At 40.0% G+C, this 19188-nt stretch overlaps 1 protein-coding gene across 12 annotated transcripts in view; it reads left to right on the top strand.

Moving 5' to 3' along the window:
- Evi5 (ecotropic viral integration site 5) overlaps nucleotides 1-19188 on the top strand; it is a 146070-nt gene that overhangs the window by 70690 nt on the left and 56192 nt on the right. For 11 of the 12 annotated variants that reach the window (XM_006250525.5, NM_001271410.1, XM_006250523.4 and 8 more), the window contains 3 exons: nucleotides 14294-14428; nucleotides 15564-15704; nucleotides 17434-17592. In XM_006250525.5, coding sequence (XP_006250587.1) covers nucleotides 14294-14428; nucleotides 15564-15704; nucleotides 17434-17592 — 435 coding nt within the window. The remainder of the gene's footprint in view (nucleotides 1-14293; nucleotides 14429-15563; nucleotides 15705-17433; nucleotides 17593-19188) is intronic. The other variant, XM_039091539.2, reaches the window with a different exon arrangement.

A 19188-nucleotide genomic window follows, 5' to 3' on the forward strand; every position in this document is an offset into this window, starting at 1 on the left:
TAGGGGAACTGTTGAGACACTCACTCCCTGTGTGTTCTGTAATTCAGAGGGGTCGTACTATGGACACAAGGATCCCTGTGCTTTTTATTTAATCTGTTTTGTTAGAAGTAGATACTATTTTCTTTTATGTTATACTCTAAATTCTAGGAAATAAGCAAGTACAATGCTTTGTATATTTTCAGAGATTTCTCTTATAGGAAGTAATCTTGACGTCTGGTTTTTGATCATTGTAAAGATGTTGTTAGTACTTAGATTTTAGAATATATGCATTTAAAACATTCATAATGTTGACAGCTTATATTTCATGAAATATTCTAGCTTAGATTTCCTATATCGGAACATTGAGTTATGGATTAAAATGTATGTTTACATTTACTTAAAGAGAAGACAGTTTGTCAAATGGGCAGTAATTCTTAAAAAGTATGAATTGCATCAACCTAAAGATGTGAACAGCCACTCATTACATAGCTATCCTTGAGTGTTGTCTTAGGGTTTCTGTTGCTGGGATTAAAGAAACACCATGACCAAAAGCAGTGTAGGGAGGAGAGGGTTCAGTTGGTTTATGCTTTCCTGGCACTGTCTGTTGTGGAAGGAAGTCAGGACAGGAACTCAAACAGGGCAGGAACCTGGAGGCAGGAGCTGATGCAGAGGCCATGGAGGGGTGCTGCTTACTGGCTTGCTCTCATGATTTCTCAACCTGATTTCTTACAGAACCTAGGACCATGCCCAAGTATGGCCCCACCCACAAAGGGCTGGGCCCTCCTCCATCAGTCTCTAAGAAACGCCCTACAGGCTTGCCGGCTTGCCTACAGCCTGATCTTACCTAGACATTTTCTCTATTGGTATTCCCTCCTCTCAGATGACTAGCTGTGTTCAGTTGACATAAAAACTAGCTGGCACAGTGTCTTTTAGAATTTAGACATAATTTCTCATTGTCACACTCAGAGTAAGGTGAGCTTCACAGGATTGTGAGGGTCAGAAGGAAAAGCAGCTGTTGGATAAGGAAGTTATTGCTTCTGTTCTCAAGTGGGAGCTGGAGGAAGAGAAAGCCTGTCAAACCTACTGGTCTAAAGAAGCCAGAACAGCAGATACAATGACCGCAAAGAGAGCATTACTTTTTCTCAGTAAAATTAAGAAACATCATTATTTGCATTCAAAAGTTAGAAGATCCGAAAAAAAAGAACCAAAAAAAAAAAAGTTAGAAGATTAAAAGGACAAAAAAGAGCAGTGAAAGCCATAGACACTTTTTTCCTTAGTGAAGGCAGTTAAGAAAAATAGGTATATTAAAGTAATATTAAAAGGACCACAGCTGCAATGGTTTGTTCTGCTTTTATGTGAGGTTTAGTTAATAACAGGGCATGTAACAGAAAAACAGTTCTTAACAATGAAGTGGAAACAGTTGTCACTGGAGTGGGGTTTGTGTGGAAGGACAGTAGCTCTCATGCATGCATGAGCACCAGCTGCAGTTTTTATGCATTAAAGCTGTGAAGCATGAACGACAGTTAATGCTGAAACCTTTGCATAAGAGTGAACCAAGTGGACAGAGTGCTGGTTTACAGCCAGTCATCTGGGCTGACAAAACTGAGCAGAGTGAGCTTAGGCATTTCTGACTAAAAGGAAGAGAGAAGCTCCATACTCATCTTTTAGGGTGGAATAGACCTGCACCATGGAGCTAAAATTTACCAGGGAGAAAGCAGATGTTTACTTCAGAGTTTATTTCCCTTTCCTCACAAAGAAGATGGTCTCTTAAATTGCATTAAATTATAGATCATAGAAATAAAGCTATGAGGGTATACTGAAAAAATGAAATTTAGCATCATAGCTTTGAACTTCCAAGTTCAAGTTTTATATCTAAGATATTAAAATGCCTTGCAAGATTATTGTAGAAGTAATAGAAATTGCATTTTTAGGAAATGAGAGGTCCAAAGACTTTAATGTAGACACATGTGTTTCTCACAGAAAACAGTAAGTGAGAATTAGGTTTGGGAATGTGGCCTTGTTTATGCTTCATTAAGAATTCTTAGTCTATTTTATGGCTTGGTGAAAATTAATTTACTATGTCAAGACAGAAATGTTATTTTGTAGCAATAGCTACAGTTTTATAAGTTCATTTGATACGTTCTTTAATGGACCTTTGTTCTAGTCAAGACAGAAATTAAGATGAAATTAGTAACTATAAATGGTTAGATATATCGAGGCTATTATGTTCCTGTGAGAAGGTGTTTCTGTGAGAAGAGACTGTTATGTTCCTGTGAGAAGGCATCAAAGGACTTTGTAGCTTACACCTGTGCATGGGGCTTCATATCAGACGGCCCATGTGCACGGTGTGTTCAAGAGCATTATATGTGAACTATTTTAAAAATAAAGCCAGTATTTTAGATGGTAAATCAAGATTAATTCTTTAATATTACAAACATTTAATCTCTATTCAGAACAAGAAGGTGAACGATCTCACAATATTGATAGCTCACCCTGCCCTCAAAATTAAGATTCAAAACATTCTTACCAATGTCATATGTAGCAAAATTATGAGATTTTAATTGAGAAAGAATCAGAATCTTTTTTAAATGATTTATTTATTTTATTTATTTTATTTTTTTATTTTTTTGGTTCTTTTTTTCGGAGCTGGGGACCGAACCCAGGGCCTTGCGCTTCCTAGGTAAGCGCTCTACCACTGAGCCAAATCCCCAGCCCCTGTTTATTTTATATATGAGAATACATTGTAGCTGTCTTCAGACACACTGGAAGAGGGCATCAGATCCCATTGCAGATGGTCGTGAGCCACCGTGTGGTTGCAGGGAATTCAACCCAGTACCTCTGGGAGAGCAGTCAGTGCTCTTAACTGCTGAGCCATCTCTCCAGCCCAAAAATCAGAATCATATCCATTGAATTTTTTGACAAAAGAAATACTTTTCAAAGAAGTAGATAGGTTCAGTGACGGGAAGTAAGTACAATTATTGCTAATTTGCTTATAGTCTTCCTTTAAACACAGATTTATGAATGTTTGACCTCTCCCATTCAATACTTACATCCACACTCCTGCAGAGGTAATGGATTTCTAGTACAGCATCCTCCTGCCACTGCCCACTCCTGCCATCTTTGTAGCACTCTCTATGCTGTGAAGAGCTTTAGGTTTTAGTCCTATTTTGCTAACTGCAGTCTTTTATATTTGATGCACTTTCGTTTGGTTTCAGAGATGATGTATGTAGAGCTAGACCATTTCACGTTTTCCACATATTTTCCCCCCGCATATTTGTGAAATTTAAGTATGTGATTTGATATGTTTACATGTAGAGGGGTTGTGTAATCACCACAATAGAAATGACAATTTTCATCACCTCAGGATGTCCTGGGTTATAGTTCATTTTCTACTCTCATCCCAGCAGTCTGTGCCTGAATACTTTGGACTTTTCTAGAACTTTCTGTAAGTGGAATTGTAAGTCAGATTAAAAATTTCTTTTAATCATCACACATTTATTTTTATCTATATATTGTTATTTTTTATTGTGATAAAACATATACAACATGAACTTTACCAATGAAGTCTGTTGAGGCTGTTTTCGTTGTTTATAAACATTACCACTGCTTATAAAAATTCTAATGGTTTTATACTCTGTAATCTTTAAATAACAAACAAATAAGCTTAATATAGCAAAAAGGCTTACCAAAACAACACATTTAGTCAGTGTGGTTACAGTAAATATGTACGATAGGGGCCTGGAGAGAGGTGGCTAGGTGGTTAAAGACACTTGCTCTTTATGGAGGACGCAGGTTGATTCGCAGCACCCAACCAGGAGCTTGCAGCTGTCTGTGACCCCAGTTCCAATTCCCCTTTGGGTTCTGTGGGCACCTCAGATGCATACATGCATGTAGGCAAACATGCAGCTATAATAAAACACCTAATAAACACACTAATAAGGTACTGTGCTTATAGAAGCACATGGAGTTCTGTGCTGAACAGCAGGGTGATCAGTGTAGGATCAGAGGGAAGCAAGTAGAAACTCCATCAGGGCCAGGCTTGGATATATCTTAACACAGGGTGTGCTTGTCTTTAGAATAAAGAATAAATGTGAACTGAAGTAGAGTAGGTCAGTGGTCTGGAGTAGAGAAATGAGCCCCAGTAGATGCCTGACCAAGGGCTTGTAAGACTTTAGCCCCCAAATCATTTGAGAAATAGAGAAGATAGGAATTTATAGTACCTGGGTTTTCACTGATTGATGAGAAGAGAGCTTCCTTGGCAGCTGGTGGTCAAAGGGGCTATTACCCACAGCCAAGGTTGTGCTTTTAAGATATGATGTTTGAATAGACCAATTCTGTTTACTGTACAAGAGGACAGAGACCTGTGTTCACTTTTAGGGATAAGGTGGGCATATAATCCAACTGGACATTACTGTGACATCACATGGAGCAAGTCAGCTTTCAGGGAGAAATTTGTATTTGGGTCATGGTTTCAGCTCATAGTTGTTTCCTTGGGCTAATGGCAGCATTTGTATCATCATGAGAAGTCTAGGTGTAGGACCTTGTTCCTCATGGCAGCCAGGCAGCAGAGATGGAGTTCTGTGTCTCTCTCAAGGGCATATCCTTAGTGTACTCCCTTTACTACACCCCATCTCTTAAAGGCTTCACACTTTGTGTCCTTGTCTCTAGGGACATTGAGGATGAACAACAGCCGTGGACCTGTTGGTGAATGAGACCCACTCAGTAGCAGAGATTTAGAAGGAACAGGAGGCTGCTCTATGGCTCTGGAAATTTGTATAACTTGGCAGTTGATGGAGACTCATCCCCATTGTGAATTTTCAGGAGTTAAAGATCGAGTTAGTCTGCCCACACTGTTGGGTGACTGTGCTAATTGAAGTCAGAGTGTGATGGTTTGAAAGAGCCCTATAGGTTCATAGTGTGAGTGCTTAGTCCCTAGTTGGTGGACTGTTCAGGAAGTACCAGAAGGCGTGGCCTTGTCGGAGGAGGAGTAGCACTGGGGATGTGGACTTGGAGAGCTCAGAACCCCAAGCCAGGCGCAGTCTCTTTGTCTCCATCTTGCTGATGAGATGTAAGCTCTCAGCTATTGCTGCTGCACCATGCCTGCTCGCCTGCTGTCCCGTGCCCCCTCCATGATGACCGTAGACTCAGCCTTTGAAAGTGTAAGCCAGCCCCAGTTGAGTGCTTATGTGAGTTGCCGTGGCCGTGGTGACTCTTCACAGCAGTAGAATGAATGGTACTAAGGTGGGGATAAATTAGAGATGGAAGCGGAGAGCTTGCAGACCTAAGTAGATCACACTCAGAGCATCTGTATCAAAGTAAGTTTGGACTCAAGTCGTCTCAGGACTACCCACAGTAGCAGCCGTGCTGCTTCCTTGCATGCAACAATCCGGTTTACCTTTATGGTATCTAGAAATAGATACACTGAAGCAGTAATTCACATGTAACAATCCGGTTTACCTTTATGGTATCTAGAAATAGATACACTGAAGCAGTAATTCACATGTAACAATCCGGTTTACCTTTATGGTATCTAGAAATAGATACACTGAAGCAGTAATTCACATGTAACAATCCGGTTTACCTTTATGGTATCTAGAAATAGATACACTGAAGCAGTAATTCACATGTAACAATCCGGTTTACCTTTATGGTATCTAGAAATAGATACACTGAAGCAGTAATTCACATGTAACAATCCGGTTTACCTTTATGGTATCTAGAAATAGATACACTGAAGCAGTAATTCACATGTAACAATCCGGTTTACCTTTATGGTATCTAGAAATAGATACACTGAAGCAGTAATTCACATGTAACAATCCGGTTTACCTTTATGGTATCTAGAAATAGATACACTGAAGCAGTAATTCACATGTAACAATCCGGTTTACCTTTATGGTATCTAGAAATAGATATACTGAAGCAGTAATTCACATGTAACAGTCTGGTTTATACTTAATGTGTCCTAAGCAGCTAAATGGCTGGGCACTTCCAAACCTCCTTGTGGCTAACTCACTCTCCCCTCTGATATTCCTGAATCGTTTCCTATTAAATTTTATAATTCATCTCTGCTACCCCAGACCCAGTGAGGGGAGTGGCCCCTGGGGCCCCTCTCCCCTAGTCTCACATGGCTGGTTCTGTCCTCTGCAGTTCTCATGTTTGTATCCTGTTCCTTTCCTGGCATGTCCTCATGCCTGGGAGATCTAAGTCCTACCTCTGCCTCCCTACCCAGCGATTGATGTTGGCAGCTTCATTTACCAGTTAGAACCAGCTGGGGGCAGTCAGTGTCTACATGCACACATGCGGATTCTTGTGTAATGTGGGGAATCCAATTAACATAATGTAAGCAGTGAGCCAAATCTACAACAATATATAGCAGTCAGCACTACCACTGATAGAAGGCTTTGATGCTGAACTAATAAAACAGGGGATGTGGATGAACTCAGTTGGTAGCCCTTAAGATTTGTTGTTTTTAATTATACTGTATGTGGCTGTGTGTGGGTTTGTACATATGTGTGCAGTGCCCACAAAGGCCAGAAGAGGGCATCTGGATCTGGAGTTACAGGCACTTGTGAACCTCCTGATATGGGTGCTGGGAATTGAACTCAGCTAATCTCTACAGCCCTAACACACTTAGTCTTTAAATACCGCATCTCAGTAACAGTGGTGAGCTCTCATTATTGAGTAGAAAATCCAGAGTTCTGTTGCGACTTTGAACTCACAAGCATTTATAAAACAGTATCCAACAACAGCCAAGTACACTTCCTCAGTATGAATGTAATGTTTATAAATACACATATTCTGGTCACAAACTTTAAAATATTATATTTAATACTTCATATAAATATAATGTGCTTGGATCTCTTAAAAATTTGAAAGAATTAAAGTATTTTCTTTGACCCTATTAGCATTCGGTTCAGATTAGTAATAGAGGGGCTAGAGAGATGGTTCAGTGGTTAAGGCATTTGGATACCTGGGTAAATGTTGGGTGGGAGTAGCAGTTTGATTGTAATTTTAGGACTTGGAAGAGGGACATGGGATCCATGAGGCAAGCTGGATGACCAGACCAGTTTGCATTATAGATACAATGAACGTTCAGTTTAGTTGAGTGATCCTTCTGTGATGAACAAGGTGGAAAGCAGTCAAGGAAGGATCCTGTTGTCAACCTTGGGCTCCTGCACACATACAAACTTGTAATACATCTCTCTCTCTCTCTCTCTCTCTCTCTCTCTCTCTCCCTCCCTCTCTCTCTCTCTCCCTCTCTCTCTCTCTCTCTCATATATATATATATATTTATAAATTTGTAATACACTTCACACACACATTCTCTCTGTCTCTCTGTCTCTGTGTCTCCCCCACCACACAAATTTGTAATACACTTCCCTCACACTCACTCACTCTTACTCACTCATATTCTCTCTCTCTCTCTCTCTCTCTCTCTCTCTCTCTCTCTCTCTCTCTCTCACACACACACACACACACACACACACACACACATACACACACACACACACACACAGGAAAACATTGGTAATAGACTTCCCAAACGGTTGGAAGTTAAAACATTTTTACATTTAGTGGGAGAAGGCGGGTCTGAAAGGAAACTAGAATATACTCATAATTTACTGAAGGCACAACAATGTGAACACTTGTGAGCCCCATCACTGCCATGCTTAGTAGAGAAATTTAGAACAATGTTTGTGTTATGTGAGGCACTAAGTCTTAAAAGAATAATTTGTTTTGCCCTTAAAATGCAGATTTATGAGAGTAAATTGAACTTAAAGCAAACAAGCAAAAAAAAAAAAAAAGAAAAAGAAAAAGAAAAGAAAGAAAAATAAATAAAAAGGAAAGGGAACACAAGACTGTCTGTTCCTAGGTGTGGTGGAGAAGAAAGTTTATTGTAGGTAAAAAGGAGAGCCCAGGCAGAGACAAGGTCATCTGTGAGAGTCCAGAGTAGATGTGACCAGACTGAGCTAGGCCATGGAGTAGTTGGGGGGAAGACAGGGAAGTCAGGTGTAGTAGCCAGGAGGCCCAAAGGTACAAAGAGAGCTGGTAACCAAGACGGTTGGATTCTATAAGGAAGAACAGCCCAGCACCCTGGCCTGGAGAGTTGAGGGTAGGGAGCAGGGTATGATATCTAGGAGGTCCCCATAACAGTTAGCAGCTGAGGCATTCTGAGAGAACCTGGATACCAGATTCACTTAGATACGTGAAATAGGCACCTTATCTATTTTTCCTGGGGCTTGCAACCTAACAGAAATCAATTAGAAAGCTACACAAACCAAAGTCCAGAGCATCAGTGTAACCACAAGCTGAGTCTTTGAAATGATCAGTGAAGTCACTAGGCCTCTGTCTGTAGTGACTAAAGAAGGAGGAGAGACAGTAACTGGTATCAGAAATAACAGTGGCCTTTGCAGATCGGACTCCATTGTTTTATTTCACACTCTGAATTTTTCTGATACTTTCTCATTATATCATTGTATTTTCTATAAACTAGATTCAATTTGACATTTAGATGAGAGAGGACATTGTAGAATTCATTTTGTTTTTAATCAGAAACTGAGTTGTGTCCTAGACCAGTGATGAATTTGGTTACTAGGCTTAGATTGGTTACTGTAGCCTCCCTTGTAAAGATGTAGCTTGTTCTTTACAACTGGTAAGTAATCTATTGGGAATACTTTTATATCAAGTAACTACAGCTATTTCTTGGTGTCTGTAGGATGATTGGTTCTAGAAACCCTTGTGTACATTTAAATCTGTGGCTGTTCAAATTCCTATATAGCATGGCATCATATTAGCATATACCCTCTACACATCCTTCTGTGTACTTTAAATATTTCTAAGTTATTTATGCCTAATTCAATGTAATAAACAGATAAATGAATAGTTATTATACCATATTACGTAGAAAAAATATCAAGAAAAAAATCGATGTGGGTTTGTTTGTAAAACTTTACATCCTTGGGTTGTGTCTATAAATATGGAACTCACCAATGTGGGATCCATCTATATAATCTATATGTCTCTTATCTAAAGGACATGTAAAGTTAGTTATTACACTATTTTTCCAAATCTTTTAAATCATTGAAAGTTGTGGATTTTTCTAAATAATTTGAAAAAATGTGTTTAATCGTACATAAGAATTCTGTGTACCTGACTTATCCAGTGGGTCAGTATTCCCGATAAAACTGGAACATAGTTGATACGTCTCTCTAAAAATTACACATTTAATCTTGTAATTTTGCTTTTTTTTTTTTTAAAGTGGGGAGCTATGTATTGAATCCAGGGTTTCATGCATGTTAAGCACATTTACTAACCCCAAACCACACTCGAACCTCTTACAAATTCTTAAGATTGCTCAGTATGCATAAATCTGGGCAGAACTTTTTCTTTTTTTTTTTTTTAAAGATTTATTCATTTATTATATATAAGTACACTGTAGCTGTCTTCAGACACACCAGAAGAGGGCATCAGATCCCATTACAGATGGTTGTGAGCCACCATGTGGTTGCTGGGAATTGAACTCAGGACCTCTGGAAGAGTAGTCGGGTGCTCTTAACCGCTGAGCCATCTCTCCAGCCCTGGGCAGAACTTTTAAAAGTCCTTTTGAGGGGCTGGAGATCAGGCTCAGCAGTTACAAATACTGCTCTTTCAGAGGACCCAGTTTAATTCCCAGTCCCCACATCTAGCTGCTCATCACTGCCTGTAGCTCTACTTTCTGATTACCTCTTCTGGTCTGTGAGGGGGTGCACACGTGTCATGGGTTCTTAGACACACACGTATGCATATAAATCAAAAATAATACTTACCTAGGAAGCGCAAGGCCCTGGGTTCGGTCCCCAGCTCCGAAAAAAAGAACCAAAAAAAAAATAAATAAATAAATAATAGTCTTTGAATCTTGATCTTTAGTCTTTATCTAAAGGTTAAATACTCATATTTACACTTTTTTTATTTAATTTTTAATAATAAGAGGTCATCAAAGTGAGAATCTTTTTCTTAGCATTTCTTTGTTATTAACAGCAATTAAAAATAACTAGAGATAAAATTTCATTTTAAAGGATTTATGCAGTTTTTCAGATATTTAAATGAAATAATACTTAAATGGTAGGTATTTTTTGATAGCCCTGGGGTTTGACCTCAGGGCTTCATACATGCTGGACATGTGCTCTGTCACCAAGTTGTACGTTTTGTCTTGATGCATTGTCTCACGAAGTTACACATAGTGACTCTTTAGCCCAAACTAGCTTTAAATGTTTGATTCTCCTCTTAGTTCCCAATGCTTTAGTTTATAGGCACTTGCCACTATGCCTGGTTAAAAAGCAGCAGCAACAGCTACAGTGACAGCCAGAATCCCTGGCTTTTCCGGGCGTGTGGAGTAGGGATGGTTGTAACCATCCTTGGGTGCCATGTGCTGGAGGAGGTCAGAATGTTACAGAAGTCTGCTCTGGAGTACTCTTACTTTTGTGATTTTTTTTTTTAATTCCAGATGCTTATTGATGTGATAGTCACATGTACTGTCTTACTGTTTTGTCTTGTGATATATATATATAGAGAGAGAACTTTTACATTATTTTCACACTTACTTATTTGGGTTATGAGAAATGGTACAAAAGAGTTGTATGGCTTCCTTTATGAAGGATATGTAAATATATATGGTATCTGTTGTTTGTTTGGTTTTCTTTGAGGCAGGATCTCTCTGTGGATATATCATCTTGAATGTAAAGAACAGCACTGTTTTAGTGTTCTATTGCTATGAAGTCTCTCTCTCTCTCTCTCTCTCACACACACACACACACACACACACACACACACACACACACACACACGCACGCACACACACACACACAGAGCTTGGCCTAGGCTTTTGAAACCTGAGAGCCCACCCCTAGTAATTCTCTTCCTCCAACAAGGCCACACCTCCTAATTCTTATAATCCTTTCAAGTAGTGCCACTCCCTGGTGACTCAGCATTCAAATATAGGAGCCTTAGGGGCCATTCCCATTCAAACCACCACAAGTGCTGTGTATAGTTAGTGTTTGAAAGAGTTGTGTCCATTGTCTTTTTAGATTAGAATCTTCTCTTACTATACAGATTGAGCGTCCCTATTCTGAATGTACGAGATGTTCTGAAACTTTGAGCACTATTATCACATTGTAAAGGTTTTGGGTTTTGGAACATTTTCGGAATGTGGATTTTAGTGTTAAGAGATGATCTATTGTTAAAAGTCTATGCAAACCTCTACCTCTCGAATCTAAAGATTCTCTGTATTTCAAGCAAAGGGTTAGCCATTGTGTAAGAAGTATCTCCAAATACACACCCTCGGTGTGTCACTCGCTCTGCCACCGTCTTAAGACAGAAGCAGAGAACTTCATCACTTATATTTGCAAATTCTTGCAATACCAGCAGACGACTGGAGCTGGACCAAGCAGAGCCATCCTTTGCCACTGTCCTTGGGATAGGGTTTGCTAGGGTCACAGGGGCATGAAGAGATTCATTACAGAACTCGGGGCAAACATAGGGAAGCCATTTCCTGCTTATGTGTGGACTGAAATAAATGGTCTTTGCCAACTACCATCATTATAATTGTGGTAGTTGTCATGTAGTAAAGACAAAATATGTATGTGTCCAGGTTACTAATTTGAATATTCAATGCAATCTTTAGAAACTTCTTATAGTAAGAACACTGTGTCTGTGTTGTGTTTATAAAAAGCCCCAGCTGTATGTCATCCAGTTGTAGCCTCTTGATACATTTTATTGATAAAACTCGTCTCTAGTAGTTCTCTAGTGTTTTAGTATATGGTTCAAGTTATTTGTTTCTGCCCGGTTGGGGATTCTGCTTTCTTTTTTTAAATTTTATTTATTTATTCTGCTCTCATATACCCCGACCACAGCCTCTCCTCTTTTGAGCCCCTCCTCCCTCCTCTCCCAGATCTACTGCTCCTCTGTCCCCGTGATATCAGCCAAGCTTGGCATAACGAGATGCAGGAAGATTAGGCATTACCCTCATATCAAGGCTGGACAAGGCACCCAGTAGAAGGAAAAGGGCCCACAAGCAGGCAGAAGAGCCATCGAAACCTCCCCTTCCCTTGTTAGGAGTCCAACAAGACCCCCACGCTAGAGAACCACAGAATGTATACAGAAGGCCTGGTGTAGACACATGCAGGCTCCATGGTTGCCGCTTCAGTCCCTGTGAGCTCTGCTTAGTTGATTCTGGCAGCCATGTTCTCCTGGTGTTCTTGACTCCTCTGGCCCCTACAATCCTTCCTCCTCCTCCTCTGTGGAGGAGCTTCTATTTTGATGGGAGCCGTCTGAGTTTTATATTTTCTTAGGGCTATCAGGATATCGGCAAGCAGACTGGAACAGATCCTCTCAGAGTTACAAATTAACATTGGTAATGTCCATAGGATATCTGTGACATCATTAATATATATGATACCTTTAGCTTGGCTGAGATCAGTCCAAAAGAGTATTTTTTGTTCAGTTAAGTTGTTTATGAAGGGTGGTTGCGGATACATTTTTCCGTATAAGCATTGTTTTAATAGAGCCAGAATTACTAGACGTGACATGTTGGTTAAAGTGCCTTAGATTGAGTTAGTCCTAGCCACACAGGCGGGAAGATCAAGTTCAGTTCCACCTGACCAGCATAGTAGGGCTAAGGTGCCCTGTGATGTGGCTCAGTGGAGGCGTGCTTGCCTAGGCACAAAGCCTGGGGTTTGTCCCCAGAGCTAGGAGGAGGGCATGCTTCCACTTGTACCTCTGTTGGGTGCATGGGCAGAATGCCAAGCATCTTATAAACAAAATTGAAATGCTTTCAGAAAGCATTTGATCATTTTTAATAGTTTTGATACCCACTTTATTCCTAATGTAGAGTAGAAAGAACCATTCACCCAAAACAGTTCAGCTAGGAGAGTTCTCTATAGCTCTTTTAAATTTTGGAGTTGCCAGTTTTTAAATTATCTATGTTAAGTCTAAAGTGATAGCTATATGATAGCTCTCTCTCTCTTTCTCTCTCTCTCTCTCTCCCCCTCTCTCTCTCTCCCCCTTTCTCTCTCACACACACACATACACACACAAACGTAGTGAAGAATTAGATAACTTTCTCCCTTCCTACTTTCTTCCTCCTCTTCTTCCTCCTCCCCCTCCTCCCCCCTCCTCCTCTTCTTCTTCCTTATTTTTTTTTAATTTATTTATTTTTTGGAGACAGGAGCTCACTATGTATCCCAATATGCTGTGGAATTCATGATTCTCCTGCCTCAGCTTCTAAAATGAGTAAATGAGTGATGGGATCATCTATGTGCACCAGCACCTCAGCTTAATAATACATTTATTACTTTTGCACTACAGTTTTTGTATGTACTGGGCTTTAAGAAAATGTAAGTTGGCCACATTTTGTGTGTGTGTGTGTGTGTGTGTGTGTGTGTGTGTGTGTGTGTGTATTTATTTCTGTGTAAGGTGCCATACCTCTGTCTCTGTGGTTTATTTCTTTGTGTAGCATCTGCTCTTTTTCTTTGCTTTCTCTAATCTATGCAAATATTTTAAAGAAATTGACATCTTTAAAGCAAATACAACTTTCTTTAGGATTTAAGATACTTCACCTTAACTACTGTTGCCATTTTTGCTTTCAATGGATTAAAAATAGAATTTTGAAGACTTTGGATGATCCTGTAATCTACAATGGAATCTAAATAAGCAGTCTAAGAAATTGTATTATCCATACTGAAAAGAGCAAAAGGGATATCAATGTTTTCTTTACCTAGTGTATTTAAAATATTACAACATGCAATCCATAACAAAATCATTTTGGTATTTTATGTGTCTATTTAATTTTATACTTTTGGTGGTGCCGGGGGTTGAACTCAAGGTTAAAAGCTAGTTTGTATCTTTTGTTTATAACCACACTCAGCAAAGATTTTTCGTATTTCAAGGACTAAGTATTTGCATAAGGCTAATGTTTACTGTGTTGTACAGATCATGTCTGTCTATAGAGTCAAAATAAATTCTTAGTATTATGATAGGTGGACAGCAAAAAGAAAGGTACTTTGTATGAACATTGAGGGATGTAATAGCTTGTTACCAAACCAAAAATTATGATAACTTTAATTTCCTTTCTTTCTTTGTTTCCTTCTTTGTTTCTTTTTTCTTTCTTTTCTTAAAGCTCATTTGTTGAGAAAATGAAATAATTTGAAACACTGAATATACTTTTACTTTTTAGTTGCTCATAATACCCAAGTTAAATAATCATTGTTTTTCCTCTTTATATATATTTATACATTTGTGTTTCCATGAAATTTCAGTATATGTTCATAATCTTTAGCATAAATGCAGTTCCACCTACAACGAAGATTTTGTGCTGCAGTTGGAGAAGGAGTTGGTCCAAGCCAGACTGAGTGAAGCTGAGTCTCAGTGTGCCCTGAAGGAGATGCAGGACAAAGTGCTGGACATAGAGAAGGTAAGAGACTGCATAAATGGTACCTGCTTCTCAGTCCGAGGGAGATGTACTAGATGCTTGTTAAGTACTTATTAAAGAGTTGACTTGGACTTGATGTTTTTTACACATGAGGAACTATGAGTATTAGTTAATTGAATCAGCAAACAAGGAAATGTTGCTAGTTGAATACAGGAGGTAGCTTGCAGCACATAAAGCCAGGAAAGGTGGCACACACCTAAAATCCCTAGCACTTGGGAGGTGGAAGTTCAAGGTCAGTCTTGGCTACCTGGTAAGGTGAGGGTCAGCTGGTGTGCATGAGACCCTGTCTGAAGAGAGAGGGATAGGCAGAAAATAAACGTAACCTTAAGGCTGCCAATTCAGAAAATCCTTCACTAGGTCAGTGAGCTCAGGATTGTTCTACCTCCTCTTCAATCCGACCAGGGCATCTGGTCTTTACATTGAGGACTTTGGTCCATTCGGGGTTGAGTTTGGTGCAGAGATAAATACAGATCTATTTGCATTCTTCTTTAAGCAGCCATCCAGTTTGATCAAGTATTTGTTGAAGATGCTATCTTTTTTCCAGTGTGTAGTTTTGGATTCTTTGTTAAAAATCAGGCATCCATGTGTGTGGACATCTGGATCTTCAGTTTGATTCCGTTGATTTAATTGGTTCAGTTAGCCAATGTGTTTGTTGTCATGTCAATACCACGCTATTTTTATTATTATAGCTGTGTGGTCAACTTACCTTCTAGCAGTACTCCCTTGTTCAATCTTGTTTTAGCTATTTCTGGATCTTTGTGTTTCCATACAAAACTGAAGATCGATTTTTCAATTTCTTTGAAGAGTTTTGTTACAATTTTAATGGGGATTGCGTTGAATCTGTAGATTGCCCTTGGTAGGATGGCCGCTTTGACTATATTAATTATACCAGTCCTTGAGTATGGGAGCTCATCTCATCTTCACAGTTAACTGTGCCAGTTCCTCTTTGTTACTTTGATACAACTCCATGTTCCATATTTAAGAGTACAAGTAGAGTTCTATCCCCAGAGAGGGCTAACTCCTATAGCTTACTCTCCAGCCTCCATACATGTATGCATGTGTACAAACAGGCATATACAGCTAATTTAAAAAAATCTTAATTTTTCTCTGACTTTAGAAGAACAACTCATTTCCTGATGAGAATAACATTGCAAGGCTTCAGGAAGAACTCATTGCTGTGAAGCTGAGGGAAGCTGAAGCCATTATGGGTTTGAAAGAACTTCGACAGCAAGTCAGAGACTTAGAAGAGCACTGGCAGGTATGTCAGGCCTGACCTGCTTTCTTAAAGGGACTAAAACAGAAGCACTTGGTTTGTGTGAATTTGAAATAGCAGGTGTTGAAGAATCTTGCTTTTTGTCACAATTGAGACACCCCCAAATTCTCCCAGACACACCCTTTGCCTTCTTCCCTCCCACCTTCAGGACTCTTTTTTTCCTAAACTCAGTGGTCCAGTCTGTGTTGCACATGTACTTATGGGTATGGGATCATTCCTTTGAGCAAGATTGATCTTCCAGGGGTCACATTCTTAAAGGAAACCTACCCTGCCTTATCCCGGAGCAACTGTCAGGAGCACCTGCTTGCCCTGCTTCATGCTGGAATGCCCACTGGCTTGGTTATACAGGCCGTGTGCAGCAACTGCAGCTGCTGACAGTTCATGAGTGCAGTGTCCTGTCAGGCCAAGAGACCCTGCTTGCCCTGGTCTTCCCCAGCACTCCTAGGCGTTTCCATTCCCTCTTCACAGTGGTCCCCGAGCCTTGCTGGGATAGAGTGGGACACAGATGCCTTCTTTATGGCTGAACTGTCCATATGAACTTGTTCTCTGCACTTTGATCATTTGCCAGTTTCTGTGTTAGCTATGACCGACCCACTGCACAGGGAAATTAGTCTGATGAATCGCTCTAACCTATGGTATAGAAATGGAACTTAAATCTTTGGCTGTGAATCTAGCCTTTAACTGCTGAGCCATCTTTCCAACCCTAGAAATGAAACTGAGAGGGCAATTTGATAGTCTGTTCATTCATCAAATGAAGATTTTCTTTACTGTTAGGTACATTGCTGGGAAGTGTGAACCACCTGAAGGGACACCAATGTATATACATACATTTTAACTTCTTTTGAAAATGCTTGTTAAAAAATAAATGACACTTTAGGTATATTTCCACGAATGTATCTACTCGTGAGAGAAATTAGGTCAAAGAACAAAATGTAACAATCTCTAAGACAGAGAAGAATGAGTTTTTAAATAAGTTACTGGGGTGATGAAGTGCACACCTTTAATCCCAGCACTTGGGAGACAGAGGCAATCAGATTGATGAGTTTGAGGCTAGCCTGGTCTACGAAGTGACTTCCAGGACAACCAAGGCTACACAGGAAAAAAAAACAACCCTATCTTCAACCCTTCCCCCCACCAAAAATCCCCATACAATTTCAGAATGGTGGTCTTGGCTTGAAGGGTGGGAGGGGTGGGGAACTGGGGGAAGGTTGAGAGGTTGGGAGGATAGGAAGAGAGAGATCTAGTAAAGGTTGAAATTGGTCTTTGAGGGGTCCTGTGAGATGACTCAGTGGGAGGAGACACTTGGCTGCAAGGCCTCATAACTAAGGCTGAGCACCTGAGTTGGGTGAAAGAGAACTGACTCACAGGTTGCCCTCTGACCTCCATATATGTGCTATGGCATATTCCTCACCCCCAAACCAGTGAATAAATGTAATTTAATTTTAGAAGAACATGGCTTTTAATAATTGAATTTTCAAAAATTCAGGTTCAGTAGCATAAATTAAGCTGGGCATGGTGATGTCTCTCTGGAATCCCAGCCCTTAGGAGGCTGAGACAGGAAGAGCATGCGTCCAAAGCCAACCAGGGTACAGATTACAGGGCAAAAGCTTCTCTTAAGCAGATTAACAATTGATGATGGGCAGTGCTTACATGCGTGTTCTGTTAGCTCATCCCCTGTAGAGTACGTGTTGCAATCTCATGGTTTCTGCTTTAGCGTCACGTAGCTCGGACTTCTGGGAGGTGGAAAGACCCACCCAAGAGAAACGCCGTGAGTGAGCTGCAGGGTGAGCTAATGAGCATTCGCCTCAGAGAAGCGGAGACCCAGGCAGAGATGAGAGAGATGAAGCAGAGGATGATGGAGATGGAGACGCAGGTATGATGGGCCGGCCCAGGTAGGCGGGAAGTAGTGTGGATCAGGGCACCACACAGCTGTCTTCTCAAATCTATTTTATATAGCTAAACATACCAGTGACGAGATACTATGAAGTTAAGCACAGTGAAAACGTAGGTTTTAAATGGAACGATTGAACATTGTGCTGTTATGTTTAAGGGAGTGGTAAATGAATCAGGTTCACTGTGGTGTAGTCCTTAGGACTGACATAAAAGCTGAGGTCTAGACGGTAGTTTCTAGTCCTCCTGCAGACAGATAGAACTTACCTTTTGCTGCCTGCCCTTGTTCTCTGAAGACAGTGCTGTAAGCAGACCTTGAGCTCCAGCAACTCAGTCTTTGTTGTTTGTTTGTTTGTTGGTTTCAGTTAAGCTGGCTGGCTAGCACAGTCCAGTGATCTGTCTGCCTGCCTCCCTGCCTGCCTGTACTGTGTGCAACGCTAGAATTAAACGTGAGCTCACTTTCTGTATGAGTCCTGGGGAATCTAAACTCAGGTCTCCACACTTATACAGCAACCCTGCTCTCTGAGCCATTAATGTGCCCCAGCCTCTTAGCGCCGAGATTATAGGCAAACCATTTTTCCCCTCAGAGATGTAATCTCTGCTTTGACCCTTCAATAAAATCGAAACAAGTTAGACTTTTGGGTTTATTAGTAAAACTCATCAGGTTGCCTTATTGCACAAATTAAGAAGGAAAAAATCCTCAATTTGAATACTTTTTTTAACATTTGAGCTAGAAATCATTTGTTTTATTTCTCTACCCCGTGCATTATATGATATTTAGCAGCACCCTGGCTCTGCCTACCAGATGGTTTTCTCCGTAATGAGTAAAACCGTCTCCTTACATTTCAAGTAGAGAATCACATTTTGTCAGCTACAATGGTCATTCTGCCTTTCCCAGTGTATAGTGTGATTCTGAGTAATTAAGTCTTCTCATGTTCCCCTTTTCTATATTAAATCCCTAACTTAAATAAATTTGGCTTAAGATGTGCAAATTATTGTGTTTATAAGGCCTGTTGTATTGTACAGGGATATTTGGCTTTTTTGAGTTCCGTTCATTTGAGCTGTATTTCACACAAGGCTGTCCTGTAGGATCTGTGGAGCAGATGCAGATCTCTGGTGAGAGCGAAATCTTCAGATGCTCAAGTTCCTTAAATAAAGTGGTTTATTATTTGTATCTAACCTATATAGATTCTTCAGTATACTTTAAACCATCCTTAGGTACAAGGCCCAATATAGCATAAATGTGAGAGAAATAATTGTTACTCCATCCTGTTTAGGGAATAACAAATGTCTGCACATGTACGTTACTGATACATTTAGGAAACTTTATCCTTAGCAGTGTGAATTCATGGATCCATAGAAGTGCTAATGGAACATGTGATTGGTTGTTTCAGAGGATTTCTTCAGTCAGTAGGGGGCATAGTCTACTCACATGTCACTTTGTATTCCAGTGAACAAATAAATGGACATTCCATGTCAGGCACCATACTTTAATTAATTGATTACATTAATTAAATTAAATTACTTTAATCCAATTACTTTCTCAGAAACGTTTATTGAAATTAAAAATATGGAAGAG

This window comes from Rattus norvegicus, chromosome 14 (assembly GCF_036323735.1).
Source record: "Rattus norvegicus strain BN/NHsdMcwi chromosome 14, GRCr8, whole genome shotgun sequence".
Taxonomy (NCBI): Eukaryota; Metazoa; Chordata; class Mammalia; order Rodentia; family Muridae; genus Rattus; species Rattus norvegicus.